The 13,701-nt window shown below is 40.4% G+C and overlaps 1 protein-coding gene across 3 annotated transcripts in view; it reads right to left on the reverse strand.

Annotated features, from left to right (window-relative positions):
* The window catches only part of TM7SF3 (transmembrane 7 superfamily member 3), a 37,666-nt gene that overhangs the window by 20,316 nt on the left and 3,649 nt on the right, over positions 1–13,701 (reverse strand). For 2 of the 3 annotated variants that reach the window (XM_036889391.2, XM_036889389.2), the window contains exons 2-6: positions 9,490–9,644; positions 6,611–6,761; positions 3,880–4,000; positions 2,999–3,170; positions 1,846–2,023 (exon numbers count right to left, since the gene is read on the reverse strand). In XM_036889391.2, the coding sequence (XP_036745286.2) occupies positions 1,846–2,023; positions 2,999–3,170; positions 3,880–4,000; positions 6,611–6,761; positions 9,490–9,644 (777 nt within the window). The remainder of the gene's footprint in view (positions 1–1,845; positions 2,024–2,998; positions 3,171–3,879; positions 4,001–6,610; positions 6,762–9,489; positions 9,645–13,701) is intronic. The other variant, XM_036889392.2, reaches the window with a different exon arrangement.

Below are 13,701 nucleotides of genomic sequence, written 5' to 3' on the forward strand. Positions count from 1 at the left end.
GAAAAAAACATAGGCAAAAATCTTTTAGACATAAACATGAGTGACCTCTTCTTGAACATATCTCCCTGGGCAAGGTAAACAAATGCAAAAATGAACAAAAGGTACTATATCAAGCTGAAAAGCTTCTGTACAGCAAAGGACACCATCAATAGAACAAAAAGGTATCCTACAATATGGGAGAATATATTCGTAAATTACAGATCCGATAAAGGGTTGACATCCAAAACATATAAAGAGCTCACACACCTCAACAAACAAAAAGCAAATAATCCAATTAAAAAATGGGCAGAGGAGGTGAATAGACAGTTCTCTAAAGAAGAAATTCAGATGGCCAACAGACACATGAAAATATGCTCCACATCGCTTGTCATCAGAGAAATGCAAATTAAAACTACAATGAGGTATCACCTCACACCAGTAAGGATGGCTGCCATCCAAAAGACAAACAACAACAAATGTTGGCGAGGCTGTGGAGAAAGGGGAACCCTCCTACACTGCTGGTGGGAATGTAAATTAGTTCAACCATTGTGGAAAGCAGTATGGAGGTTCCTCAAAATGCTCAAAATAGAAATACCATTTGACCCAGGAATTCCACTTCTAGGAATTTACCCCAAGAATGCAGCACTCCAGTTTGAAAAAGACAGATGCACCCCTATGTTTATCGCTGCACTATTTACAATAGCCAAGATATGGAAGCAGCCTAAGTGTCCATCAGTAGATGAATGGATAAAGAAGATGTGGTACATATACACAATGGAATATTACTCAGCCATAAGAAAAAAACAAATCCTACCATTTGCAACAACATGGATGGAGCTAGAGGGTATTATGCTCAGTAAAATAAGCCAGGTGGAGAAAGACAAGTACCAAATGATTTCACTCATATGTGGAGTATAAGAACAAAAGAAAACTGAAGGAACAAAAAAGCAGAAGCACAGAACCCAAGAATGGACTAATAGCTACCAAAGGGAAAGGGACTGGGGAGGACGGGTGGGAAGGGAGGGATCAGGGCAGGAAAAAAAGAAAGGGGGCATTACGATTAGCATGTATAGTGTGTGTGGGGGGCACGGGGAGGGCTGTGCAACACAGAGAAGACAAGTAGTGATTCTACAGCATCTTACTATGTTGATGGACAGTGACTGTGAATGGGGATGTGAGGGGGACTTGGTGAAGGGGGGGAGCCTAGTAAACATAATGTCCTTCATGTAATTGTAGATTAATGATACCAAAATAAAAAAATAAAAAAATAAAAAGCTGGAGCCTGTCCTATGACCTGCCAGGCCATGGGTGAGCCCCCTGCCCTGTACCTGGTGCCCTCCTGCAGCCACTTCAGACTTGTTCTTGCTCCCAGTCTTCAAGCACACCAGGCAGGCCCCCAGCTGAGGGTCTTTGCCCAGCTGTTCTCTCGGCCTGGCATGGATCCCAGATATGTGCCTCCCTGCGTCGCCTGGGGTCTCTCCTCAAAGGTTGTCTTCACAGCGAGGACGTCCCTGGCCAAGCCACTTCAAATTCCTCTGTCACCGCCACCTGCGCTCTTCTTTTCCTACTGAATTTTTGCTTCTTAGCGCTCAGCACTTGCTCACATAAGTTATATTTTCCAAATTTATCTTCTGTCTCTTCCCCCCCACTAAAATATATGCTCAGAGAGGACAGGTATGCTGTCTGTTTTGCTCACTGCTGTACCCAGTGCCTAGAACTGAGAGTGGAGTGATGCAGGCATTTGTTGAATGAATGAACAAATGAAGACTTGAAAAATCTATTTTTTAATATTCTTAAGTTCTGTATTAGTTGATGTAGACTGCAAAGCCAAAGAAGAATGTTCAAAGTTGAAATCCATATACTCACCAAGGGAAGAACAATTATCCTCCACTGCATCAAAGCTGCAAGCATATGTGTGAGCAGGAACATAAGCAGCAGATGTATTTAGAAGTGGGTCCCAAACAATGACATTATAAATGACATCTTGTCCACGGAGGGAGGAAAAGGAAACACTTGTCTTGTCATTAGCTGTTAGAGTAACCACCTGAAGCCAAAGACACCATGTGATTAGTGTTTAGGTTAAAAAAATAAAACCTATTCTATTACAATCCCACCTATGTATGATGTTAAATCGTAACATTAAATTATAATTGTTGGTTGAAACATACAGCCATCCATTTAGCTTTGTCCAAAGATCATCCTACAGTTTGTATGTCCTGATAAATTCTTACACAAAATTGTTCTAAGCTTTCTGCATTCTTAAATGTTAATAATTTAAGTAAAATAGATAACAATGTGTAAATGCTATTTAGAACGCACCTACCATTAGATTGAAGGATGACCTTGTATGTTAGACTGCTATCAGGCACCTTTCAAGACATAAAGATAAAACCTAGCCTTCCACAAAAATGTACAGCATGAGCCTCAAATTTAACATGCGTAGGAATCACCCGGGGATCTCATAAAATGGAAATTGTGATTCGGTAGGTCTGGAGTAGAGCCTAGGAGTTGGCAGCTCTAGCAAACTCCCAGGTGATGCCGATGTTGCTGGCCCAAGCCCACACTTGGAGCAGGAAGAATTTACGGGGCTTCAAAAGCTAAGAGAAAATTTTTGCTCCAAGTTAGAGAATCTGAGTCTGGGTTTAACTATTAATGACCATGTGCATATCCTTAAATAACTTCTCATTATGTTTTCCCAAAACACTATAACCTTCATATTTGCCAAAATTTTAAATCTAATAGTTATGGGAATACATAGAAATGTATCATTCATAGCTCCAGATTACTAGGCCACGTAAGTGGCTACACTGAAAAGTAACAAAATTCACATGCATCTCCTCAAAGACCAACATTACTTTGGGATGTCACCAGCAAAGACTCCCCAAATAGCAGAATAAAGAGAATAAAATCAGAATCCCAGTAAATCAAGAAAACAGTAAAGAAATAAGCTCCTGCTAGTTTCTCAACTCTTATAAAGGTGTCACAATCCGGCCATGCACATTGTGAGAATCAGATTTACCTTGATAGCATTGGCCTTCACCTGAGGTACCTCAGTCATTCTCTGCAGATGATTTAGGAAGTCCTCTTCAGCAAGGTCATTCTCAGGAAGAAAATACTGATAGACATCATACTGCAGCCTCCACCTAGAATCTTGTCCTGTCCCAAGGTCACATGATGGAGGATCTGTGCCTCTAAAGTCAACCAACAAAACCAGACATCAGTCTCTTGTGGTGCACATCCCATCTATAAAAAGGAACCAAAGCTCTAATTTCAAACTTTTGCAACAAGGATTCTAATTTTGGCATTATGAGGAAAAGAAACACTGAGAGGCAGTATGGCTAATGTCAGTTGGCCATTTGTTAGCTGCAGGTATGTGTGCAAATCACTTAATCTCAGTAACCCTTAGGGAAGCTCGCTATCAAGTAGAACAACTGCCTCTTCTTAATAAAATAGGATTAAACTACAAAGAACAGAGAACATTCAGCACTATGGATGATGCTTGGGGAGCATTCAGATGTTACTCAAATGTTAACTACCATAACTAATAAAGGAGAAACTAGGGGAGAGTTTTAATTAAGATACTAAAATCATTACAAAAATGTGAGGGTGTTTCACAGATGTAGAATGCTTTACACATTTAAAACTCTTACAGAATCTAAGATGTACTTCTAAGCTCATAATAAAGACTCAACATCTGGCTCTCCCTAAGAACGAGAGGGAACAATGTTAAGTAAGTGACAGCTCAAGTATTAGTTATGATGTTTAAATTACTTCCATTCCAAAAAACAAACAGTTCAATTGTACTGATGAGAGCTATGGATTTTGAAAGAGTTCACTGAATTATACAACTGCTCGCATGGTGTCCTAAAAGCAGTTAGAGGAGTTAGGAGACAGACAGACCTTGCATAGCCTAGGTTCGCTGGGGCAAATTTGATGGTTGTTTCAAAGAAATCATACTCCAAGTAAATGTTGGGATCAATATCTAAGTCAAACTCCAAATTACAGCCTCCGGGGATAGGATCTGGATGGAAAAATAAGGATGTTATTCAACATGCAATTCTCATATAGTCAAATCATACTTAGAAGAACAGACTCTCTTCTTATAAAAACATCTCATATAGAAGTTAAATACGTGGTAGAGCTTCTAGTTTTGTACTACTTCACGAACTGAGGCTAAGGGCGCCAGAACAGGCGTCAGCAAGACTTTTCTGTGAAAAGCCAGATGGTGAATATTTTAGACTTCGCAGGGCTGACGGTCTCTGTGGCAACTATTCAGCCATGCCCTTGTGGCATGAAAGCAGAGACCATCCATGACAGAATGTGCACGGCTGTATTCTAATAAGACTTTGTGTGCAATGCAGGCAGCAAGTTGAATCTGGTTCACGGCCTATAGTTTGCCAACCTTCGCTTTTGAGTGAGTGGAAGAGGTCAGAAGAGACAGCGATTCTTAAGCCAGAATCCATGAATGGGTTTCAGAGGCTCCGTGAACACCCTGAAACTGTATGCCAAATGTTGAATGTGTGCCTTTTCTAAGAAAAGAGGTCTTCTTTAGGTTTTTGGGGTCTATGACACCACAGAACAGCTTCAGAACCCAGGGACAGAGGAAAAAAACCACTTCCAAAGAGAAAAGGAACTCCACGGGTAACAGGAAGGAGAGTCCACTTGACATATGCTTCTTCCAACAGAGAGAAGGCTGGTACCACCCTCACTGCTGGAAGAGTCCACGTATACGTAGAAGTGTAAACTAGAAGACCGCAGAAGACTCCCAAGACCCTGTATCAGAATAGCATTTGGATATTTAATCAAACACAAAATAAATTGTGGGCATTTCATTTTCACTAATCATGGAGATAAAACACCTCTGTGTATTAGGAATCCTGTCATGACCTTTAAGCATGACGAAATTTAAGCCACGTGACATTAAGTTCAACTCCATAGGAAGAACTATATATAATGGACTCAAGAGAGAGGTCGAGATAAGACAGAACAAGGTAAACCAATTTAAAGACTGATAAGACCTCAACTTCATAGGCTCAGCCAATCATTTTCACAGCTGGGTCTTGATTTCCATAAGATGTTGAAATTCCGATGACTGACTTCCCTTGGCTAGATTCGGAATGAAGATACCCAGGGTACAGATTACGTTTCAGTATCGTTTGGAATATTTCTTGGAAATCTGTGTTCTTCTTTCATACTCTCTTTTTCTTGCATTTACAAAAATTTACCACACCCGGGAAAACGATGTGCAATTGAAGATCCACTGCTCATCATTTTTCTTTGTACATTGTCCCTCATGGGAACTTAAAGTCTATGTTTTCCTGTTAGGTAATTACCCTTTTACCTGAGACAGATAACACTATCTAAGAGTAAAAATTCCCCTACCTTTCCTTTACTCCTCAATCTAGTTTTTATCCCCTTTGTGGCACTAAGATGACTCTGATCAAAGGCCACCACTGACTCCCAGATACACTATCACATGGGCAATTTGTCACCTCCCCAGGCCTCTCAGCAATGCACTACTTGCCCCTCCGTACTTAGGGCAGAGCCCCCAGGCTCTCCTCTTACCTCCCTGACCACTCCTTTGTCTTATGCTTTTTCCTCAGCTGTTAGCACCCCCCAGAGACAGTGCCTTGCACGTGGTAGGCACTGTGAAAGCTATAACTTTCTGCTGTTATTCCCCCTCCTAATCTTCAAGTACACGCCTGGACAATCTCATTCACACCCATGGCTTTTACAACAGTCTTTCAGTTGGATATCTAAACTCACCCGTTCACTCCAGGCCCTTCTTTTAAACTGCCTACTGTGATTTTCAATCCAGACATCCTACAAGCAAGCACCTCAGTTATTGTGTCCCAAACTGCCGTCTACGCAACCCCAACCCCCTCCAACATTCAGCACCACACAGCTCCATCTCTGCCCCAATACTGCATCACCTTCTCCCTGCTGTCCAAACGGAGAGCCTACAATCCCTCCTTTTATAATCCATAACCACCACTCACCGTGTCTTATCAATTCTCCCTTCCAAATATCTCAAATCCAGCCCCTCTACTCCATCCCCACTCTCATGGTCTCTGTTCAGATCCTCATTTCTGACCTGAAGCGCTCCAAAGTGTGCGGGTCTGCACTCTGCTACACCGTCTCCAACCCACTCCCCACACAGCTTCCAGAGCTAACCTTCTAAGAGATGACGTGTATCACATCATCCCAATGCTTAAGAACTCTCCCTACTTCCCTAGAACCCACCACAGAACAGAACGCGAACTTCAAACTGTCGTCTGAGGCCCTCTGCATCCCGGCTCCCCCACACCCACTGTGCACGGAGCCCCCAGGACTCTCTGCTCCTTGCTCTCTTTCCCAGGCCTAGAGTGACTGCAGGAGGTCTTAAGGGCCGTGCCTTGCCTCCCCTTACTGCTTCTTGGGGCTCCTTAAGTGTTTCAGAATGAAGGAATGCATTCCCCCAGTCCCTTCCTGGCCTCCCAATCACCACGCTTTCTTTGACTCCCCTGCTATTAAATTCTTTTGATATACTGTACTTGCAATAAGCATTTCTAATATGATAATTTCCCCTAACTTTTGATGAATATATCCCACATTCCGGAGAGTAAGAGAGAGTCGAAGACAGGAAGGTTACCTCTTTCTGAGTAGGAGAGCATAATGGCCACGTTTAGGACAGGCTCAGCATTCGTAGTCTCCAAGAACCAAGTGCTCATGTTCTGCTCTGGCTGAAGAATGAAAACCAGGCCTCTGTCGGTGCCCGTCGCTGAGGCATTGAGAAGGGGGGTCTGCGACAGCAAAGAAAAGCATCATCATGAATAGGGAGTTGGGCAAAATATTTAAATGCATGTCCTAGTCCAAACCTTCTCAAAACAAATGGAATTAAAGAATTCCTTTCATCTCTATGTGCATGTGCCCACACGTAAACATGCATAAACTGTTTAAAATATATGATTTTTGATTAGGACTAGCAGATGCATGGTAAAGTTTCCAAGCTTTTCAACCCCTTAAATTAAGATTTACTATGTCAACCACTAAGGCTACAAAGGCTATGTGGCATGACAAAACTAAAACTTAGTAATGAGTTTGAGGTCCCTTCGTCAAGGGAAGACAGTCCTTGGATGGGGGAAGGCACGGCCTAACAAGCAGTGAGCGCGGTGCCCGAGGGATCTGGGGCAAGAGTGGGTATAGAGCGTTAGACGGGCCTGACTGGCTGGGTGCAAGCTAGGCTAGCAAAGGCTGAGGTGGATGATTGTAATGGGCAGATGTTAGGTTTACTTGGTAGATTTTCCCCATAGGTGCGGGCTGACTCAAGATTTGTGGCACAGGCCAGGCCCCTGTTTTGCTCGTCCTGATGTACAAATTAACTTTATCAAGGCAAAAATCATGAGCCCTACCCTCAAGGAGTCCAGTTTCTGGAAAGCCTTTTTTAAAAACTGAGTTGTAACTGACATATCATAAACTATACATAAAGTATAGCATATGGTAAGTTTTGATATATGTAAACACCTGTGAAACCACCACTCCATATCCAGAGAGGGAACATAGGTGTCACACTCTTTGTGCCCCTTTCTACCTTTCCTCACATCCCACCCTCCATGTGCTTGGAAAGCTTTTTGACTAACAAAACACTAGTCTAAGAGAATATTTTCTTAAACCTAAGGAAATGGGAAGAAAAAAAGTGCCAGACGGTTTTCACTTTGACTAGCACAAGGTAGACGGACTCAAATGCTAATTGATGAGCTATGCCAACTGCCGTGATGATCCAAAATGCCACGCTTCACGGGAGAGGGCAGAGGAAACAGAAACGATTCTCTTCTCACAGACCAGCCATTTCCAGAGCTGTGTGCACTTCTGGTCATTGTCTGCCTACTATTATAAATTCAGGGAGAGCTAAAGGTAGCCCCAAAAAGGATCAGTGTTCTGACTAAAGATAACTAAGATCCATTCTGCATGAAAATTGAGGCTCAAGATAATGTTCATCTAGTCCACTTCTGTCACATAGTTATGTTGATAATCCCTTTGTGCAAGCTCCCTGTCCACAGATATAAAAACAGGCATTATAACGACTTTGTCAAGCTGTTGTGAGAATTAAATGAACTATATATGGAAAACTAGGAGCCCCAGAGGCCCCATGAGTTTCTAGAAATCCCCATGAAATTATACAGATATATCTGTACATTTTGCAAGATTTCAGCAGATTCAAAGTTCTATGGCCCCAGGAGCCACTGGCCTAGCACCCAGTAGGCATGTAATAAATATAAAAGCCTTTTTTTCTCCATCCTTTCTCTTCCTTCAAATGCCTTTGTGTTGTGATGTTATTAAGAAGGAAGTCATCTATGTGTCATGTACTACGCCTCCTATGTAAGGGCCTGAATAGGAAGTTTCCTTTTGAATTTAGTGCCAGCAAAAACTTGGGTGTCCCCCGAAGGACTGACATGTTCCTTCCTTCTAAGAAAGCTATGAAATTTAACCTGCTTTGACTTCTGCTCTGGTTGCAAAGAACACAGGCAAAAATCAATGTATGGGTCATAGCCACCGTTATCTCTTACAATGACCATAATTTTTTCTTTCATCTTTTTCTTGATCAAACCCTTCTATTTCTAGTCTATTAACTAAGAACACACACACACACACACAACACACACACACACACACACTTCCAAAATCCTCCTAGGAGGGGCAAGAAGGCAGGAATAAAAAATACAAAATATTTATTTGAAAGATAATACGACCACTGCAGAGAAAAAGATACATGAACTGGACCAAGCTTTGCTGAGCCAGTTGCAGAATATTACAAGATAGACTTGGGACAAATAAAAAGAAGCACAAGTTCATACAGAGTGAATTTATTAGTCTAAGGGCTCATATAGGCTATATATAAATAGATTTGTAAAAGGTTAGCATAAATGACAGACCCTTAATAATTGAAGCTCATCTGCAGCAGCTGAAAACCTTCACAAAGCTGAGGTTGGGGGTAAGGAGTTGATGAAATCTTGTAATACAGTCTTATACGAAGCTGCATGCACAGCCCTGGGCTAGATGAACTCAGTGTTGGGATTCCTGTGTTTTCATGAGACCCCAAAGAATAAAGTTGATCCTATAGGGATCTCAGTACTTCAACACTGAAGAATGGCTGAGCAACAGAAACCCTTCCATGCAAATGTGTTCTCGGGTAAAAATCATTAAGGACCCAGGACAGTAAGAGAAAAGAAAAATGGTGGGAAATGATGAGGGTAGCTCAAGTGGGGACAGGGGATATTTGGCCCAGCTCCCCGACCCTCTGCAAACCCAGCACTCTGTCGTGCCCTCTTGAAGTCAAGGTCGCCAATTCCGGAAATGCCCTGAGGTACACCCCTCCCAGCCAGTCTAACTCACTAACCTGACAGGACTCTATCTGGATTTTTTTTTTAAATGTAAGACACAGTGTTAAGCATAAAGAGGTATCAAATCCTAATGTTTATACTAAACACAAGGCCCTAAAACAAAAACAGAAATATCATTCCTTGTACTTACCTTAAAAAAAGAAACTGTTGTATTCTGATACTGTGAGTGTATTTGGAAAATAAGAAAAGTCACATTGCTGGAAATATGACGCAAAATAGCTTCCTCTGGAAAGGCCCGGGCGAGCTTGAAGTATCTAAATTTCCCCAAAGAAAATTCAAGAAGACCTACAGTGGGAGAAACATTGCATTGTAACATTTGTACCTCTAATACCAGTGTGTGGAAATCACATACATAAACTTAAATGCACTGCTACTGTAATCCTCAGAAAAGCCCGCCAAGATAAATATTGTTATTATTTCCCCTATTTCACTGATGTGGACAATTAGAGAGGTGAAGCAGCACCCCCAGGGTGACTCAGCTTGTAAGTGGTGAAACTGAGTCATCAATTTGGAAGAAAAGTATTTCAAAAGATGTGAACAATAATACTTAGGATGCTCAAGGAGCCCCACTCCCAGGGCCTAGAAAGTCACCCATCTGGTAGCAGCAATAACAATTCTACGTGGAACTGAGTTCCTGCATTTAAGGATTTAACAACACTGAGGAGTTAAGAACAACCGTGAAGGCACTGGTATGAAATATAGTACCATCTAGTGACTTATGGAGTCAGCCCAGCCTAGAGAGACACAGGTAGCTTCAATTTTACCCCACCATTTACTAGCTGTGTGATCTTATGCAAGTTACTTAATTCCTTTCAATCTCAATTTCTTCATCTGTCAAATGGGACTATACTATGTAGCTTGCAAAGGAAGGTGCTGCCAATATTGGCAAAGAAGTCTGCCAAGTGTCCCCACCAGGTATTTCTATGTCAGGGATGAACCACAGGCATTCTGGGGAAAGAAGCTTTTTGTTTGATTGTTTAAGGATGAAGTTCAGAGTCCATGTAAAAGGTAGTTTGTAACAACAGTTTTCCAACACCTCATCCAGGCATTTCCCATCTGTTTTCTTGCTTCTACTGTCTGGTTGTGTTTTACTCACTCACCCTGTCCATGGGTCTCTGTGTGTGTCTCCCAACTGCACACCAGTTCTTTATTTTTGCAACCTAATTCTCAAATAATTTATGAAATAGGCTGCTCTCACTTGCGTGGTCCTGCATTCCCATCTTACCCACTACTCTAGTCAGGACTTCTCTCCATAAATAACAGGAGAGCTCCAAAGCACTGTATTAGCAGTCTTTGGGGTTCAAACCTAAAAACTGAAAAAAGAAGATTTGAATTTAATATAAGTGAAAAAGAGTTGATGAGGTAAAGATGAGAATTCACTGCAGCCCCATTACTGAACTATTATGTTTTATTTTAGAAGGAAATTAAGAGTCAGGGTGGTAACAGAAAATACTCCAGATACCTAATAATTCATAACTCATTTTGATGTCTCATTTCCCAACAGGGCTAATTTTTTTTTTTTTTTTTTTTTTTTTTTTATTGAAGGGTAGTTGACAACAGTATTGCATTACATTAGTTTCAGGTGTACAACACAGTGATTCAACATTTATATACATGATAATTCTAGGTACCAGCTATCACCATACCAAGTTGTTACAATATTTTGACTATATTCCTTATGCTATACATTACATCCCGGTTACTTATTTATTTTACAATTGGAAGTGTGTTTATATATATATATATATTTTTTTGTGTGTGTGTGAGGGCATCTCTCATATTTATTGATCAAATAGTTGTTAACCACAATAGATTTCTGTATAGGGGGGTCAATACTCAATGCACAATCATTAATCCACCCCAAGCCTAATTTTCGTCAGTCTCCAATCTTCTGATGCATAACGAACAAATTCTTACATGGAGAACAAATTCTTACATAGTGAATGTTACATAGTGAACAGTACAAGGGCAGTCATCACAGAAGCTTTCGGTTTTGCTCATGCATTATGAACTATACACAGTCAGTTCAAATATGAATATTCATTTGATTTTTAAACTTGATTTATATGTGGATACCACATTTCTCTATTATTATTATTTTTAATAAAATGCTGAAGTGGTAGGTAGATACGAGATAAAGGTAGAAAACAGAGTTTAGTGTTGTAAGAGAGCAAATGTAGATGATCAGGTGTGTGCCTGTAGACTATGTGTTAATCCGAGCTAGACGAGGGCAATAAACATCTATGTATGCAGAAGATTTCTCTCAGAACATGAGGGGGGAGGTTCTAAGCCTCACCTCTGCTGCTCCCCATTTTCTCACCAGATGGCCCCCTGCGACTGTGCCTGTCTTAGGTTGTTCCTCCCTTGAGGAATCTTACCCGTCTCTGGCTAACCAGTCATCTTCCGGGGCCATACAGGGAAATGTAAAGTTGGTAAGTGAGAGAGAAGCCTTATTGTTTGAAAAGGTTAGCTTTTTACTTCTTTGCATATTTATGCCCTGTGGCTTCTATGCCCAGCATTTGTCTTGAGGTGTCTTTACCACTTGGAATGTTATTGTTTTTTTTAAAGGAAACCAAAAAATTTTTTCTACAGGCCTTCCCATCACCACGATTACTTTATCAGAAAACCAAATTATATATAAAATTCAGTGGGTCTCATTAATGGCACTAAAACCATTTCATCTATTGCTCTTCAGGTGCCATCTATCCTCCACCTTCCAATTCTTAAAAATATCCAAAGTCTAGCTGTTAAACTAACAGCAGTATGAGTTTGTTTTCCTAGGAATTCATTGAATTTCCTTTCTTTAACTGTCCAAAGTACTGAGCTCATTGACCATCCTGCCTTTTCTAATTAACATTTGCTGCTTTTCCCTTTTTTCTTACATTTCCTCTATTTGACAAATATTTATTAAGTCCTTATGGACTAGTCAATCTACCTAGTAAAGACCAAAACTAGTAAAGAAAATTCATAAAGGTTATTAACAGCTTCTGTAATTATCATTTCACTTTGCCCTGAGTGTATCTTAGAAAGTGTTTTGGTAATCACCATGTCTATCTCCCATTACATGGTCCTTGAATCAAAACACTACCCAGAATCTTCTAAAGCCCTGCAAGAGACTGAAGCTATCAATTAATGAAGTCTTGGTGGTAAACTTTCCTTACCCTCCCCTTACCCTATCACACAGGGGTGAAGATCAATCACAACTCAGAGATACTTAGAGAACCAGAACTTTCAGAGCTTTAAAAGACAGTAAGGAAAGACAGGGCCACAGAAATTAACATGTATTTTTAAATAACTGCTAACTCAATAAAAGAAGTAGGAGTATTAGAAGTAGGTATCGTTAGGAGCATTATTTTAAATGTTTTTTTCTTTTCTTTGCACTTTGCACTGTGTGTAAAATGTCTATAGTGACAGTGAGGTGTTCTTATCAGAAAGAAATTGCAGTTTGAAAAAACCTCCATTCTTGATGGCATCAAAACACAGGTTCTACTCAACTCTTCACCTGAAAGGTATAAAATAAGGACATACCCAAGATAAAAACGATAACATTCTCTCAACACTTCTGTCATCTGTTTTGTTATCCCTTAAAATGGTATTATTTTTCTATATCATAGGCAATCCTTATTAAAGAAAGAAATGCAGAGAAAGCTAATACTCCCACCTTTAGATAAACAGAAGTTTGAATTTTAAGGTAGCTCAATTTCTCAAGTTTTTCCTTTACTCTTAGTCCTTTTTGTGTCATTTAAAAGAGTTTTCCCAGCATATTGGGAGATCATGAAGATGCATTCCCATGCTAACTTCTAGAACTGTGTTTTTTTACCTTCCACATTTAAGTTTAAAATAGATTTTTATGCATGGTGTGAGGCAGGAGGCCAAGGTTCATTCTGCCATGTTTATCCACTTGACATAGCAACCTTTATTGAAAATACCACTGTTCCCCTACTAATCTGCAATTTCACCTTCCACATAGGTGATGATACCTGTGGATTTGTTTCTAGACTCGTAATTGTGTCCCACTGGTCTATTTGTCTATCCTAACACCAACATTACACTACCTTAATTTCTGCCCTAAATTTGTTTTTCCTCTTCTAAGACTGTCTTGACTATTTTTAATCTTTTTTCACTTCCACATAAATGTTAGAAAGCAGCCGTCACTTCCTGCAAAAATTGCCTGTTGGGATTTTTGAAGGGGATAACAATAAGTATATTAATTTAGTGAGAAAAAATATGTTTATTACATAAAATTTTCAAACTTATGAATCTGAGATAGTCCTCTAATTATTTGGTTTCTCAACTTCAGGATGTTGTAGTTTCTCTAGGGGTCTTTATACACCCCATTACA

The sequence above is a fragment of the Manis pentadactyla genome, chromosome 14, assembly GCF_030020395.1.
Source record: "Manis pentadactyla isolate mManPen7 chromosome 14, mManPen7.hap1, whole genome shotgun sequence".
Lineage (NCBI taxonomy): Eukaryota > Metazoa > Chordata > Mammalia > Pholidota > Manidae > Manis > Manis pentadactyla.